The 18,748-nt window shown below is 41.4% G+C and overlaps 1 protein-coding gene across 1 annotated transcript in view; it reads right to left on the reverse strand.

Moving 5' to 3' along the window:
- Positions 1–4,611: 4,611 nt before the first annotated feature.
- Positions 4,612–18,748, reverse strand: part of LOC143298660 (glutamate receptor 3-like) — a 148,369-nt gene continuing 134,232 nt past the window's right edge. Inside the window, exons 19-20 of the mRNA XM_076611544.1 lie at positions 8,034–8,171; positions 4,612–4,692 (exon numbers count right to left, since the gene is read on the reverse strand). Coding sequence (XP_076467659.1) covers positions 4,612–4,692; positions 8,034–8,171 — 219 coding nt within the window. The remainder of the gene's footprint in view (positions 4,693–8,033; positions 8,172–18,748) is intronic.

Below are 18,748 nucleotides of genomic sequence, written 5' to 3' on the forward strand. Positions count from 1 at the left end.
CACTACCAGAACTAAAAAATGGACAACCAGTTTGGATAAAAGCACCAACAGACACAGAAGCAGTTGTAGTGTGTCCCTCACCATCAACATCATCACTGCCACAGAATGCTACCAGGTCTTACACTGTACAAACCAAAAGAGGAAAACAGAGAAGAAATCGACATCAGCTGCGTCAGAGAAGTGATCAACATTCGACGGGAATACAGCAAACCCCCTGCGCTACATCAACACTTCCAGACCAGAGCTGCAATCAACAGACATCCAAAGAACAATCTACTGATGATGAAACCTTGCAACATCCCAGAATTCTCACTGACGAGAAAACACAGTCAGAAGCAATAATCATCACAAAAAGAGGACGACATGTAAAGTGTCCCCCAAAAAATGAATTTATAAAAACAAAACAAGAGTGATGATGAACTGTAAGATATGTTAGTTATAGTTCAAGTTGACTTTAAAGTTTTATTTTAAAATTGTTTAAAATTCTGACACTTAGTGTGTTCAAGTATGCGTGGACACACACCATTTGGGCCACAGTTGTAATGTACTTTCATTTTAGGCTCAGCGAGGGGGATGTAGAATAATAGCTGTCTGCTACAAGCCTCGGTTTGGACTACATACATTTGGACCAATGAGAATGCTGCATAATCGAGAGCTCGGGAGACTCAACGTTCAGCTGGGGGTTGCCGATTAGACCTAGTAGGTTTTCCAGTTGAGTTGGTAATAATAATGCCCTAAACAATGCCACAATTATATAACGGGGACCCTACTCAAGCGGTCGACACACAAAGGAAAGAAAGAAGAAAACAAGGAGCACCCCATTGACCATTGCCACATGGAACGTGAGTACGCTTCTGGACAGAGGCGACTCAGCCAGACCACAGAGACGCACAGCACTCATTGCGAGTGAATTAGCCAGGTACAACATCGACATCGCTGCCTTAAGTGAGACCAGACTGGCAGAAGAAGGCGAACTCTGAGCGAGGCGCAGGCTACACCGTCTTTTGGAGTGGTCGCGGACCTGAGGAGTGACGTGAAGCTAGAGTTGGCTTTGCAGTGAAGACAACCCTCGTTGGCAAGCTGGCTGGCCCCCCGAAAGGAGTGAACGATCGCCTGATGACGATGAAACTCCCTTTATGCAACGGGAAGAAGTTCACCACCATTGTCAGCGCCTACGCGCCCACCATGACCAACCCTAAATGTCAACAAGCTGGAGCTAGGCAACATCAAGCAGAGCTTTGCTGACACCCTGGAGGAACGCCTTGAGTCCACCGTGCTGGACAACCAGAATGTTAGCACACGCTTTCTCTCACTTTACCAGAAAACGTAGGACTGTGAAAGAAGCATGGTTGTTCCTCTCAAAGCAAGGGGCGCCTTCGAAGCAAGTGTGAAAAAGCGTGGGAAGTTTCCCTTATTCTTATCAAAAACATTTCCTTTGTCATCGGGTTTGGTTTGTTGTCTTTTTCTCAAAGAAAAATGAGAGAGAGGGAGAAAAATAAGAAAGAAAGAGAAGGGCGACGACAACGACGATAATGACAGTCATAATCATCAACGTTAGCGGACACATCGACAATGATGACACTGGAACTGACATCTATTTATGGTATTTCATGTGAGACGGATCATTGCCGCGTCGACCTCAAATTTAACATGGGAATCAACAGCAAACAAAGGTACGGCAATTATCAAGACTTGACCCCATTCATTCCCGAGGGATGTTGGGAAAAACACTGAATGAGTCAACTTTCTATATAAATGTGACAAACTGTATTTCACAATGCTTCACCTTTCACCTTCGCGTAGAAAGCATGAAAACTGGACCAAATTAAGTTATGATGTTCGTTGTGATGCATCCTTTTCTGTCACATTTACTTAGAATGTTCCTTCATTTCATGATTGTTCATCTGTTTGTGTTAGCGTCCTTCAGCATGCAACGTTGCACTGAAAATAAATTTTCGGTTTCAGAGAAGACATCAAAAATATGAAAATATTATTTTAAAAAAGAGCCAAAGAAGGAAAAGAAACAAACCATCCAACCAACCAGACAAAAAGAAACACACACACACACACGTGCGCGCGCGCGCGCGCGTGTGTATGTGTGAGTAAAAGTTTTAAACCGGTACTGTGCCATCACCGCCAACGTCTTTACTAATTAAAATCATCATCATGATCGTCGCTGTCATCGTCCCCTATTCCCCTTTTCTTTTTCACTCTCTCATTTTTTGTGTTGAGAATAGACAAGAAACCATCCCCCATGACAAAGCAAACGTATTTGATAAAATAAAAAAAACATAAGAGGGACTTCCCACTTTTCTCACACATTGGGACGGAAACAAAAGCGTGAGCAAACACTCCCCCTCGTACGGTTCGGTTGGCCTGCCTACTGGCAACGAAGTAAAGCCTGTCGTCGACCTGTTCTGAGGTCTACGGTGATCTGATCCTGCGCTGTCAGTAATTATTTTTGTAAGCATCATGCAACCGCTTCTACCACAGGAACTGTTAGTTCCGCATTTCTTCTCTGACGGTAATGCCTAATTGGAATGGTTCGACATTTTTATGGTCGTGTGTCGCAAATACCTCAATTTCGTTTTTCTCCTGGTCAAAAGTGAACACACTTTTGTCGGTTCAGAGCCTGTCACGGCTGATCGCTGCCCTCTTCTTCTTGTCCCTTATCTCTTTTCTTAGTGCCAACAGACCCTTTTGTGTATTCCGGACTTTCTCTGCCAGGTCTTTTCTCACAGAGTGGAGGATCATTTCCTGGCCGCGGTCTGTGTTGGACAGAAACTTCACGATGACATGTTTTTTCCAATGATTCTTTCCCACAGGTCAACAGGCCACCGAAGAATGAATAACCTCATCTGTTTTTTTCGAAATTGTCGACTTTTTCTTCCAGCCTTTCGAGCATGTTTTGAATGTCTTGAAGATATTCGTAGTGTTCTTATATAGTATTCATATCGTCTATTAGTATTTTCTGCGGTTGCATAGTTTATCAAAACGGGTGTCCATAGTTGTTTCAACATCGGCTATTTTCGATGACAGTATTTTCTCGTTCGCTTCCAGTCTTTCGTTATCTTTACTGAATCGGCGACAGATTGCACTGACCAAATCAGTTGTTGTTGAAGAGATGGCTGTGGTGTTGTTGCTTGTACTATATCCACTCACTTTGCCAGGGTTGAGTTTTTTGCCCGAAATCACGAGAAAAGCGAAAAGGGTGGTGACACCGAAAAGGTGTCAGCAAAATTCAAAGAGTTTGAAACCCCGGACTCATTTTTGAGATAATTGTCGCTTCTCTCTTCCTCAGTTTGATTAAACTTGACACAAAGTGCCAGTGCCAGTGGGAAGCCGGTGGTTTTGCACGCTGACTGGCACAATCAAGGATTGTCAGGGGTCGTATTAATTATAAAATATTGAAAAGAACAATATTTTCTTTCACAAAGCTGTAAAATCATGCCACTGACTTCCACGTGAACACAGTTCAGAGTCACAGGGAAAGAGAGAGAGAGAGAGAGAGAGAGAGAGGATGGGAGGATAACTGAAGCAGGAAGCTGAAGGCTTTTGACTCAAAGGTACTGACTGACTGGTGTCGATTACTTCCTGTGGAAGCAGACTGTTTTCTTTGGTCGTCTGAAAAGGAGGGAAAATTAGCTGTATTTAGTTATGTTCTGTATCTGTTGCAGTTGTTGACTGAAGCCTCTTCTCTGAGACGGAGGAGATGGTCAGAGTTTGGACTTAAGGTGGACCTGAGTTGCTATGGATCTTTTTCACATTTGGCAAGCCTTGAAATTTTCTTTTGATGTTGGGTTGAATAGAATATCACTCTGCTATCAACATAAGCCTGTATGCTTTGTACATTTAGATTTTCTTCGAGAATCATATCAGTTATGAAAACGAATTCCCGAGCTTGAAATTACGTTAACAGCAACCATATAGTCACGTCATAGACCTTCACAACTGCAGTACGGTTTTAGAAATGTCACTTGGAACACCCTATATAACTGAAAATCTATTTGCCGAATTTTAAAGAAGCCATTTTTCTCAGCTGCTTACAAGAAGATTCACGTTCCAAAAAAGAACACACACACACACACACACACACTCAGAGAGAGAGAGAGAGGGAGAGAGAGAGAGAGAGATACAACACCACCCCGAAATATGATCTTGAAAGGCAAAAGTTCAGAAGAAAAATGTCATAAAAAAGAACATGTGATGGAAGACTTGACTAGTTAATTTTGTTACGACATTCCTTGCACTGAAATGACACCTGGGAAGGTGAGAGAAAAGAAACTGGAGAGAGAGAGAGAGAGAGAGAGAGAGAGAGAGAGAGAGAGAGAGAGAGAGAGAGAGAGAGAGAGAGAGAGAAACGGAACAGAGACAAACACAGATGGTTAGACTGGAAGTTGAGTAGATTTAAGCGCATGAATTATTCTTTCAATGAAGCGCTGAATACAACTGTTGTCTCTGAACTGATTGATACACATACTAGTTTCAGTTTCTCACATACTAAAGACTAAGTTCCACTAATCATAGTTCAGGGCTAGGTATCTATCGAAGTAGCATAATCAAAAGAAGAATCGATTTTATTCATTGCTGTGAAACCTGCTCATAGTCTGCTCATTGGTTGCTGTAGCGGGGTTCATGATCACCATGCATGAACGACTCGAAGCCAATCAGTCGTGGAGCATCGTATGTATACTGTCAAAAATGACAAACATATAGGTATTAGTAATAGAGTTAAATATGAAACGCGCTCTTTCAAAAAGAGCAACATGTCAAATAAACATTAACAATAATGGAAAATGTGAAATCGAACAACTGGTTTTAAGAAAAGCAAGACAATATGCGCATCAATAGGACAACACTGGCAAATGAAGGAAACTGTGCTCCACTTTATGAAACATTCAAACGCTTTTTCTATCTAAGAAACTACAAGAAAACAAAACCCTTTTAAAAGAAAAAAAATCAGATTACCAAACAACAACAACAAAAACCAAAACAAAAAACAGACAAAAACCCCCGCAAAAAACCCCAACAACAAGAAGAACAAAAACAACAACAACAGATTTACCGAATCATGCTTTTATAAAGTCCTCTTTCATTGTTGCCGAACAAAGGCATTATTTTATTTTTTTAACTAAATGTAAATGACGTGAAAGCTATACCACCATTATCTGCACTTCTCTGTTAGCAAAACTATCCTTAGTAACCAACCTTCTAACTAAACAAAAAGTGTAAAAATCTTTAGGAGCTTGATTCAAAACTCAAAACGAACGCACATGAGATAGCCTGAAACAAAATGGTGGAATCACTTTTCAACCAAGATCGATGGGTTTCTTGATGAGGGAAACAGCCCATATAATATGCTTTCAGGAAAAGGAAAACAGTTTATAAATAAGTAAATGCAAAACTACATGTATCAATGAGAGCTGTGACCACGTCAAAGCCAACAAGAGAAAAATACAAGAAGTTGTATAAATAAATGCTTCGCCAGTGTGCCAAAATCAAACAAATGAGTTTAAGAAGAAACGAAAGAAGTTTTTTGAAAGTAAGTTAAAAACTCTGCTGATTTGCCTTTTTTCAAACTCTGTTGGGTTTTTCGTCACATTAGATAGAAAGTTCCTTCGTTTAAAGCTTGTTAAAGTACATTCGCTACCACAGAGGCGAGGATCCAAAAATAATCACACCTATCAAACCCATCACATGAACAAGATCCTTCATGGTTCACGTGTGATTTCTTCTGCACAACAACCAAACTGAAAACGCCAATGGCGGATGGGGCCAGGGGGAGACGGTGGTGGGTATATAATGATGCAAATCATATTTTTGTACACCATCTGAAACAAATATTTGTCGACCCGAAAGCTGTGTACTGGAAACTAAGCAAATATATCTTAAGCAGCCTACATCGACCGGCATTTCATTGCTTTACGAGCATCTTATAGATCTGCCAAAGTTTCAAACTTTCACTGTTCTTGATCACGACTTTTCAGCTTATATAAGTAATAACAAAATCGCGAAACGCATTATCGGCCCTAATTTACACGATAATTACTCTTAAAAAATCAAATTCTTTCAAACAGTTTCTCGCTCTCTGAACAGCGTAGACTGACGGTCTATTACCACCTGTCTGCCTGAGTATAAGGATGATGTTCCAAAAGAAAAAGGACATTCAATGTCGGAAATCGTGAAATAGTACTTTCGAAAACTTCGGACTGTTTATCTCCAAATATTGGCGGAAGTTGACCGCTGTTTGTATGCTTGTTAAAGATTAATATGCACATGCGTAGTGCGACTTGAGACTGAATGTCTGACGATTTATGGACTGTAATTCATATTTGTTGATTATTGGTCGTTAGGGGACATTATGTAGTAAGTGATTAGGCCAGTGCACACATCTTTCTCTGAATACGCCTCCATTCACTGATGTACATTAATACAATAGCCTTTCTATGCCTTGAGTCATATTTTAGAATTTAATGTTTTAGATGAGTGAGGTCCGTTAAAAATAATTCACAGAGCATATGCAGATTGATGGCCCATTACTTGGCATAGTGGCATGTCTAGGCATTGTTGTTCCTAGCCGTTAAACGAAGCTATGAAACTACTACTGTTAGCAGAAGAACTTCTTAACTGAACTTGAAACGATAAAATTAATGCTATCTATCAGTGTACATGATAAAGGTGCTAAGTTTTGTGAGTAAGAAAAAATATAACAGTAACCTGACTTGGGTAACATTTTAGGCTTCTTTGTAATTATGCCCTACCCAGAAGTGCTCTATCATCATAATTAGAAAATGTCGAAATATTTGTTTTTTTATATTTTCAAGCCAAATATGGTGTCAACGGAGTATTTACAGAGAAAATGATTTTTTTTAAAAGTTAACCACGCACGCACACACACACATACACTAAGACACACATACACGCGCGCGTACGTAAGACAACTGAAACACAGGGTTATTACATAGACATGGACTGGCGCTGTGTGTGGACAGCATGCGAGTCAAAAATGTTTGTGACAATAATTTGAATGACAACACATTGTGATCATGATCAATGACCTTCATTGTTAGATAGGATCAATGTTTTGGCAAAACTCGTTGAGCTCTATCAAAAAGCCATTGTATGTGTCATGTTGCTGCATATTACGTTTACCTCCGATCTTGCCTTTCTATCGTCTTAAATAAATACTCTCATATCACCATGTTATTATGCCTGTAACATTGGCACTTGGGTTCACAATCGGTTTCGAAAGTTACTATGGTTAGACACAGTACCTACAGTTTTCATGCTATTTTGTGTTCTTTGACATTAATTTTGATCTTGAGTTCCAACGGTTCATTCCATAAATGGTACTCCCATGTTTGTTTAATTTACCATTTCCAGTAATGACAATGATGATGATATGGATACTTATACAGTGCCTACCCTCGGTCGGAGACCAAGCTCAAAGCGCTTTATAGAGCCATTTGCATAACGGGCTGCCTACCTGGATAGAGCTAACTGAGAGCTGCCTTTGGGCACTGATCATTCGTTTCCTGTGTCACTCAGGTTTCAGTAACGCACACACACACTGTTATGTATCCTTTCACGTGTATGGCCTTTCTTTTGCCCCACCATTTTGGCAGCCATACTCCGTTTTCGGAGAAGCCATGCTGGTTATGTTCTTGTTTCCATAACCCACCAAACGCTGACATGAATTACAGGATCTTTAACGTGCGCATTTCACCTTCTGCATGCGTATACACACGAAGGGGGTTCAGGCACTAGCAGACTTGCACATGCCGACCTGGCAGATCAGGAAAAAATTCCACCTGTAACCCGCCAAAGCGCCGAAACCGGGAATCGAACTTTGGAAACTCCGGCGAGAATCCAGCGCTCTAAGCATTGGGTCACACACACACACACACACACACACACACACACACACACACACACACACACACACGTGGACAACCGAATCATGGAAATTATACATATTTTTACCCGCGTCGGCTGGGACTGAAAGACACTGTAATGACCTATGTATGTTTTACCTCCGTAGCCGTTTTGGACATCGTGTTGTTGATGTCATATGGCAGCATTCCGTCATCTGGGGAGCATGGAGTTTGAACCAGTGAGGTCTGTGTATGGGTCTGGCTCACGCGCATGATGTCGTGGTCTGATGCACTTGACTGCAAAGATCCATAGAGGAACACCAACTCACCAATTCAACCACCCACCCACTTACACAATCCACACGAATGAGGGGGGTCATAATATGTTATCTGATTGCACTGAATGAACACACACAAAAATGCTGGGAAGAATGACCTTATCTTCGAAAAAAAATGATGCTGTGATTTATTGCATTTTGTTATACTATAATGAGCAATGTATTATGCGATATCTGTCTTCAGCAAAAGAACAACAAATTGGTCAGCCCACCAAAACATGTTACACTATTCCTAACAAGGAATGGTTGAAACAATTTTTAAAGAAACAAAATAAAAAGACACAAACGACCAGTCAATCAAAATGGGTAGTAGGCCTTACTGCGAACGATCCAGTCGAAGCGACCAGCTCAACATGTCAAATATAGCTCTTCTGCTTTCTCCAATTGGTTGCACCAGGAAAAGTTTGTCAACCCCTCCTTTTCAACGTTTTTTCAACGGTTGATATGAGCAAGGGTGCCTGACGGTAAATGCGAACGGGCAAGTCCAATTGCGAACGATGGGTTGGGTATATGTGGACAATTTAACAGAAGCAAGTCTTGAACTCATTATACATGACATATTATTGGAACATCGCACCAGACTGTTTTTTGTTCGTTCTGATATATATATATATATATATATATATATATATATATATATATATATATCTCACACACACGCGCGCGCACGCACGCACTTTTGAGAGTGCTCAGTAACTGCGACATCGTTCGTAAATATACTCGCGTCAAAAGACCATATATCTAATTGTAAAGGACAATATTTTGGAGATTCCTGTCGAAATTGACGTTCTGATCTGTCACCAACATGCGTTCTTAAATTCCCTCAGCAATGGTAACGCACAATTCGTTCAACAGATCAAGTCAAACACCTTATCTTAATGTGTGTCACAGGCAAATGACGAGTCTTGCTTGCTTCCCTTGATTTTAAGATTGTGAGAGCGTCTGTGAACTTGGTCGGCAGTGGTGCGGGAAGAGAAGAAAGAGCAGGGAAATGGCCAGAAATAGCTGACGTTTGACTGGTTCTTAGAAATGAGGATTTATTAAGATATCAGAACGATGTCGAAGCAGACGCTGAATTGTGAAATGCGTGTGATGAGAACGCATCGAAATGGGGCGTTATACCAACACGAACCATTTGCAGTTACACACTGTTCGCAATCAGGCCTACCTAACCTATTGATTATCAAAGTAAAGAATACAAGAGTAAACGTACGCAATTTCAACGTTTTAATAATTTTGAACGGTCTTCACAATAAAATTGATAGGATGCTAAAATGGGTTTGGAAAAGATAAAACTGCAATCAATAATTGTCATAAACAAAGAAGCGTTTCCTGACAGATAAGCAGATCACATAAAACAACAAGAACAGATGTTTGATATATATATATATATATATATATATATATATATATATATCCTCTCTCTCTCTGGTCAACACATTTCCTGTTCAAGGCAGTTCTGTCATTCAGAATCTTTAAATTAACTGTCAAGAGAACCACAAAGCCGGCATTTGACACAACACCTTTGTGGTAATAAATCACAAGAAAGGAAGGGATTTCCTGTTTTCCAGCATAGAAAAAAAAACCCATATATTATTCCCATTGTCATTTTTTGGGTTGCCATTCATTTGCGCAGTTTGCTATCTGAACTTGCGAATTACAAATGATACTTTTTGAACGCTGCATATAACTGGTTAGGTTTTGGGTAGCAGTAAATGCTTCTCATTATTAGTTCAAGTCTTTATCATTTTGATATGTTGCAAATATCATATTGAGAAGCTCATCTCGGATCACAACAGACCATATATTTTGTTATCTTGGGTTGTTTAGGTACCTACCTCATTTGTTCAGTATCTTCCTCGTTTATTTAGGCATCTTTCCATTTGTTTAGGTATCTACTAAATTTGAAGTTGTGCGCACTGACGCAGTGTCCACAAAGTGCTTCTCTGTGATTTGATTTTATTCGCTAAAAAGCCTGTGCCGATGGTTAGTGCCAATTTTTAAGTTTCCTTTGTTGTTTTCAAAAGTAGCTGTACCATGTTTGTACTACAGCTGCCTTTTCATCGCAAGTCACGGTCTGGGTTGACTGGTTCATCCCCATTTGGTGAAGAGCACTGTTATCAGTTCAGGTTAGTTGCCTGCCTGTTGTGTCTGACTGACAGGCAGACATCCATCTAACACTAGATTGATTTCACTTCCGTGTTAGCCCAGCGAGTACCTATATGACTGTATATGTATTTTTCCTGGACGATGGTTTGCCATTTTATGCCATTGGCTGCAAATCGGGACAACACTTCATAGTCTGTCGACTGGCAAATGGTAATACCCCGACGGGGGGTGGGGTGGGGAGTTTAATAGTGATTTTCTTGTGTTTTTATGTCAGACATCATAATGTAACTGTCTGCCAAGTTTAAATTACGGCACATATGCACGGGAAGGGTAAATATTGGCCAGTTTTCTTCGTTGAGCCCTATAAATAACTTCTGGGGTTATATGTGCTTAAAATGACACTGTATTACGGATCACAATGACCTCGAAAGTTTTTGCCCTGTATCCAACTTTGCTTTTGTGTCCAAAATCATTGAAAAAGTTGAAATTGTTCTTTTATACCATTTAGCATCAAACAATCTGTTTTCTTCTTTCCAGTCAGCATTTAGATCTGCCTAGCACTGAAACTGCTTTGTTGAATGTAGTTAATGACCTTTTACTGTCTGTTGATGAAAGAAAACTGTCTGTTTTGAGTGTTGACCTTGCTCGAGCTGTCGGGTGCGTTTGACACAATAGACCACAGTATGCTCCTCTCCAGGCTTGAACATGTTTTTGGGATTCATTCAACAGTTCTGAATTGTTTTTCTTCATACCTACTCAACCGCTTCCAGATTTCTCTGTTTTCAACTTTAAGTCTGATTCAACCCTGATCTCCTATGGTGTGCCACAAGGCTCTGTCCTGGGCCCCGTTCTGTTCATTTCATACACTGTTCCTCTTTCTACTGTTTTTTGTTTTGGTCATTCTGTTCTTCGCCACTCTTTTGCTGATGATACACAGCTGAAAAACTCTGCAGAACCTAACCAAATCGTCTGATTCAGTCAATACAAGATTGTGTTATTGATGTCAAATCCTGGATGACATTCAACAAACTTAAGTTAATTGATGACAAAACTGAAGCTATGATTATTTCTTCTCTAAGAATCTCCACATCTGTTTCATTTGTGGTTGGTGATGCCACAGTTTAGTTTTCTAAATCGGCAAGGAACCCTGGAGTCATTCTTGACTCAAACCTCAGTATGCACGCTCAGATAGTCAATCTGATACACACAGTCAATTGCGAACTTCGTTGGATTAACTCTATCCGTCAGTACATTTCTGTTGAAACTACAATAAAACCCTCTTATTTCTGCTTTGTGCGGTCACGAATCGACTACTTAATTCCCTTCTCACAGGCTGTCCACATAGCCTTCTTCAGCGAATTAAAAAACTCCAAGACAATGCTGTCCGTCTGACTTTCAGAGTCCCACGTACTGACCATATTTCCCCCACCTCCGTACTCTACACTGGCTCCCCATCGAAGCAAGAATTGCGTGTATCTGCTATTCTGTTTTCCACTCCACAGGATCTACTTATCTTTCTGACCTTATCAGTGCTTACACTCCCTCAAGACTCTCCACTCTTCCTCTGACTCTTACCTTCTGAAACCTCATGTCAATACAAGAACCTGTGGTGGACGTTCTGTCCTCTTTGCTGCTCCTCATATCTGGAATAAACTTCCTTATCATATCCGTGCATCTGATATTATCTCTCCTTTCCCTCTTCACTAAAAACTCGTCTTTTTAAATCTATCTATAAGCACGTTCAGTTTCTTCTTCTCCAACACCATCCCAAGCCTGTCTGCTCACTGTGGATGCATAACGACTGAGAGAGGGAGAGTTGGGGGGAGGGAAAGGTTTTGAGAAAGAGTGGCCATGAATTATTCCTGTAATTTGTAACTTTTTCTTACATGTAAAGCGCCCTGAGCTCTTAGAGAGAAAGGGCGCTACATGAATGTACACTGTTATTATCATTATCATTAGTATGATATCCACACACTGCATCACCCAGCTAATTTCTTTATGTCTATAGAATCTAAGTTGGATTAGTGCCGTATTAGCTTGCCACGTTATCAAATACTTCCGGTGTAACAGGCCGAACTCTATCCTTGGTTATTTTTTACCCCGGGTAAGGAGTAGCCTAGACTACTTTCTACCCCTGGTTTAAACCAGCCAAGGCCATTTCATACCCCTCCTGGCCAGAATATAGCCCCTGTATACACTTCGCTCACCCAGCCAGTCTGTATCACATTTACATTAATGACGATAATGATGATGGTGATAATGAAAAAAAGAGGAAAAAAACAAAAAACAAACAAACAAAAAAACCCCCAATAATCATCATCATCATTATCATGGGAATTATATAATTCTTTCCAACGCTCGTCACTTTGCAATTAATGCAAAAAAGTGATGTGATGATGTTCGTCCTTCGGATTTGAAGATGACCATGGCTTCAAAAATCAGATGGAAGATCGGTGGCTATGGGTCCGGAGATGACTGATGAGGCGAATCCGGGCCCTGAGGTCTCGCCCACATGTAGGACACAAGTGAGTGGGTGCTGTTGTGGCAGTGGATACTGCTCGGGCCTTGCGCACAGCACGCTTTCGTTGCACTCCTGTGATGCGCCTGGCTTCAGCTGCACGGGCTCCTGTGGTGATCATGCTGTGCCAAGCTGGACGGTCCAGAGCAAGTGTCTCCCACGTGTTGATGTCGACGCCCAGGACTCTGAGGGACGCTTTGAGGCAGTCTTGGTAGCGTTTCTTCTGTCCTCCAACAGTGCGCTTGCCCTGACACACTTCTCCGTATAACAGCTGATTAGACAGTGGGCTGTCTGGCATTTTGAGTACATGTCTAGCCGACTTGGCTTGGACTTTCTGCAGGAGGGTTTAGACGCCGTAGAGGTCAGCTCGTCCCAGGACTTCCGTGTCGGGGACTTTGTCCTGTCACCTGATGTGGCGGAGTCTGCGGAGACACAGGTCAGGTTAAGCTGTTTGCCGTGTCTGCTGTAGACAGTCCAGTTCTCGCTGGCGTAAAGGAGGGTGGTAAGGATCACTGCATAGTAGACCTTCAGCTTAGTGGTAGAGCTGAGTCGTCGCCGCTCCCAGACGTTCTCACGGAGACTCCCAAAGGCTTTGGCGATCCTGTTGTTCACCTTAGCATCTATGTTCACACAATCGTGTGCACGCGCGCGCGCGCACACACACACACAGACACAGACACACACACACACGTACGTCCTTCATGTGCCATGCCTGCCAGTGCCACGCCCACTAACCTCAAACTCACTTTCAGACAACGTCAAAGAGGTTATCAGTGACCTAGTTGACATGCAGTGCAAGGGAGCATGTCTATGTTCCCCCAATGCTGACCATTGTTGACAACAATTCAGAAGCGCTCAGACTGCATTATTTTGTCACATCTGTGTATTATGTCTTTGAAGGTGTTTGACCGCTGCATGACCACTACTGACCACTATCAGAGTTCAGCTTGCATCACTTTGTATGCAATATTGGGACGTTTTTGCAGGATTTCACTATACTGTTGGTCATTACTGACCACTACGTAAAGATCTTCAGATTGCGTTTTGTCACGTTTGTGCATTATCAAGACGTCCCGTTTTTAGGTTTTTGTTTTTATTAACTGTAAACTGACCACTACTGACCACCACTGACCGTTGACCATTGCTGACCACTGCCGATCACTGACAACCACTACTCAGTGACCACCACTGACCACTACAGTCCACTGATTACTACTGCCCATTGACTCCTGCTGACCGCTACTGACCTCTATCCACTGCTGCCCAGCACTGACCGCTGACTACTGCTGATCACCGCTAACCACTGACTACTGCTGTCCACCATATACTGACCACTAGCCATTATTGACCACTGACCACAACCATTATCCACTGATGACCACTGACTAATGCTGACCACCACTGACCACTTCTGAGCAACACTGACCACTACAGACAGCTGACCACCACTGACCACTAGCACTACTTATCACTTACAACCGCTAACCACTGACCGACCAGAACCCACCACTGACCACTACATAATGACCATTTATGACTATTGACCTATGACCACTACTGACCGCTTGTGACCACTTCTGACCACTGACCACTTCTGACAACTGACCACCGCTGCCCAGCACTGACCACCACTGACCACTGACTTCTGCTAACCACTGACATCACTGTCCACTAATTACCACCAATGTCGATCACTGACCACTGCTGACCGCTGACTACCACTGACTACTGCTGGTCACCGATAACCACAATCACAGATCACCATTGACCACCACTTACAACCGCTGAGAACCACTGACAACTATATACGGACCACTACTGACAACAATTGACCACCATTAACCACGGACAACTACTGACCACTGCTGACCACCACTGACCACTGTTGACGACCACTGACCAATACATACTACAGACTACCGTTGAGCATGACTGACCACTACTGAACGCTGACCGTCACAGGCCACCACTGTCCACCACCGACTGGTGACCACCGCCGACCACTATGGACCACTGACCAACACTGACCACTACTGACTGCTGACCACTGCTGACAAGCACCCAAAAGTGTATGTGTGATTAAACAAACATATGCTTAGGGGAACATTGACTTGGGGGATTAGACGTGGCGGAACATAGACCTGGAGTAATATAGATCTGGGGGAACATAGACCTAACAAAAACGTTTTTTGGGGAACATAGACCTGGGGGGATATAGACTGGGAGAATAAAGACCTGGGGGAACAAAGACCCAGAAAACGTAAATTTAAGGCAACATAGACCTGGGGGAATATAGTTCTGTAAGAACTTGTAGCTGGCTGAAGGAAAATTTGGGGGAACACAGACTTATGGGAACATAGACCTGACCCACCAAATTATCTGCAAAATAAACCGCTAAGCCGCGCGCGCGCGCGCGCGCGCGCGCGCGCGTGTGTGTGTGTGTGTGTGTGTGTGTGTGAATCAGAATCAGATTCATATTTATTTGTCATGAAAACCGTGAATGAAAGGTTTATAGACACAACAATAAAGGGAGTGTGTGTGTGTGTGTGGTGTGTGTGTGTGTGTGTGTGTGTGTGTGTGTGTGTGTGTGTGTGTGTGCAAGCGCGCGTTTTTTGTCTCTTTTCTTGCTCTTTGATTTTATAGTAGAGATACCTTTCTTCAATACCCTCAAGGCCTGACTAAGCGCGTTGGGTTACGCTGCTGGTCATGCATCTGCTTGGCAGATGTGGTGTAGCGTATATGGATTTGTCCGAACGCAGAATACTGAAACTGAAACAATACCCTCATTTCCTTTCTTGTTTCTCTTCTTAGTTTCTTCTTTCTTCCATGTTCATCATCTAAAAAAAAAAATAGTTTAAAGTTTTATTCATCCTTTCACTCCATTTGCTTAGGAGGACTGCTATCAAATGATTCTTCTACGCCCAAAAGAAGACATTAAAATACTCAACATTATAACTTAATTAATACGAAAACACAAATATGTGTCAAGCAACAATTAGCATTCGAATAAACCACTTGTGCAAATTTGATAAACGTACTTATAGCTAACAAATTTCATCTGCTTCCTATGAACAACAACAACAACAACAACAACAACAACAACAACAGAAAGAAAGAAAAAAAAAGAAAAGAAAAAAGAAAAAGAAAACCGACTTCGGAGACAAATATTTGTTCATGCACACGCTTGGTTTGGAAGTCATTATACTTTGTGCATTCCATTACAAAATAGAACTCATCCCCAATCACAGCCATATTACAAACTTTGCGTAACCGCAACTCTCGTGGTGTGCCACTACGTCTCCCTCTTTCTATTTCCACCTCAAGATTACTAAGCATAATTCACCAAAAGCAATCTCTGTACATCAGAGTGATTGAAACTCTCTGGGAACGAACTTCATGTTCAAACATAATATCAGTTAAAACAGGTGTTCCATATCGACAATTTTAATTGCAAATAAGACAACAGTTTTATTCAAGCAACAAGTACATTGATTACTTTCCAGTTTTGAATAAAAGCCCATTGGTAATAAATACTGTGTAAAATAAATTCCTCACAGTTCACTTACCCTTTATTCTAAGGCTGTTAATCTTGACACCCTTCAAATATCATGTATTTCAGAGAAAAAGAGAGGGGGTAAAAATGGCCCAGAGGGTATAAATTGGCCTAGGCCAAACTATACCCCGGCTTTGATGTAGCCCTGGCGAGTTTATACGGGGCTATATTCTGGCCTAGGTGAGTTCATACGGGGGTAAACTCTGGACAGGGTAAGATCTGGCCTGTTACACCGGTGCTCAAACGCCAGCAACCTGGTTGCTGGATAAAGGATTACATTCGTGTTATATATGTAGAATTGCATTTATTTAGTTTAATGAACATGATTTATAGCCCAGCCGACCGCAAGGGCCATATTGTAAATGAAACCTTTTTTTCGTTTCTTTTTCATTTTGTTTAATGAAAGAAATCATACTGTATCAATCTGACTGGGTAATTATGTGGTTTGAATGCAGGAGTGTATATATATATGTATATATATATATATATATATATATATATATATATTGCTTTTTCTTTAAATTATATTGACGAAATCTGGGGTATACTTGGTTGCAACGCCACAGTACCCAAATAATGAACTCACATTCATTTTCTTTGAGTTGAACAGAAAAGGTAGAAGCGTAGACGAACAAATTCTGCATCATCCACAACAAAAATAACTTCGAGACAGACATATGATTTGTGACCGAACAAAGCAAAGCTCAGATTAAGAAATATGAAATTTTATATATTCACAAAACCCGTGCACAGTTTGAAGATTACATACAGTTTGCAAAGAGACTGGATGATACATGGGATATATTTCACGGAGTGTATTTCAAAAACTTTACAAATATCAGACACGTTCTTAGATGCAAACAGTGAAACACTGACATATGAACAGAAATCCGAAGAGAAGGAAGATACCTCAGGCGGACCATCAGCTCCCAGGAAAAAAAAAAGACAACTTGCACTGCTTTGTTTCCAGAAGATGTCTGCATCATGTCATGTAACAAAGCCAGGAAATAGAACCCAGTTTCTAAAGACCAGAGCTGACCAGATACACGTATTCTGTGAGCAACCCATTAGAGAATTGGCAGGTTGGTTGTCACTCTTTGGAACGAATCTGGCCAATGTGCGGGAGCAGTCACCAGTTGACTGTATGCAACCTGTTCTTCATCCTGTAGTATGACAGTGCAACACGATCTGCATGTGTCACTGAACGAAACAAGACAACTGGGTCAGGAGTATGCCTTTGTCACGTTTGACCTTGCAGTTGCAAAGAAAGCACCGATGGCCATTTGGCACAATGAACAGTTCCAGAAGAATGCAGTATGTCTAAGTGCGTTTCACTTTACTTGTTCTGTCTTTGTGCTCTGAGAAAACGCAAGAGAGGAACAGGCTTTGGAGGCATCGTCGTTCAGTCAGGTATCTGCTGCGGTGGCTCCACTGAAGCCTTTGTGGCTGGAAAACAACCATGCCATCAGAGCCCACATCAGCGTTAGAAGTTCTGGGGAGACTTCCTATGGGACAGTTTATCTAAGACTCACCAGATGCAAATGACCTCTCTGAGGACGCAAATGAACATCGTAAAGTCCCCTAAAAAGGAGGGGGGAAAGCCATAAAAGTATGTTATTGATATGTGACGTACACGAAAGATGAAACACAGCACAGTCTGATAGTGCACATAAACAACTCAGTGATCCATTCTGTAATTCGATAGGGATGACTTGAGTTTAATTTTACAATTATTTCTAAACTGTCTGATATATATGTTTGCCACGTCATTTCGCAACTGTCAAACAGTGGAGTTGGTGTTTCTTGTTGTAGATTTTTTTTTCTTCTAAATGGATACCGCAACTGACTTTATTCGAGACAAGTAATCATGGACAGAAAACTGACCACAGTATAAAGCAGATATTGTGAAATATTGTTGATGTAAGTGGGGTATATGGACACATGAATCATTAATGAAGTTTTGTTTACTAAGTAAAATGTTGTTATAAATTGCGGGGACGCGATACTGGATATTCTGGAGTTTTGTTTTGTTTTGTTTTTAGTTTGTGGAGTTTTTGATAGTAACAGAACGTCTGTAGCGCTCGGGTACAATTTAGCAGGTCATTTTTCAAGGTAGATGGCTGGGTAATATAATGTTAAGCTCTACAAACTTAATTTTTATCGAACAGAACGCTTCACTAATAACTACATACCATTTTGATTGATCACACACTTTCACGACAATGCAAAAGTAGTGCGTTTTTTTAACTGTACCCTTATATATTTATACCGTAATTCATTTTTTGATACACATGTATATTTGGATAGCAATTTGATCAAACTTCCGGGAAGACATAATACCCCCCCCCCCCTTTCC

This window comes from Babylonia areolata, chromosome 24 (genome assembly GCF_041734735.1).
Source record: "Babylonia areolata isolate BAREFJ2019XMU chromosome 24, ASM4173473v1, whole genome shotgun sequence".
Lineage (NCBI taxonomy): Eukaryota > Metazoa > Mollusca > Gastropoda > Neogastropoda > Buccinidae > Babylonia > Babylonia areolata.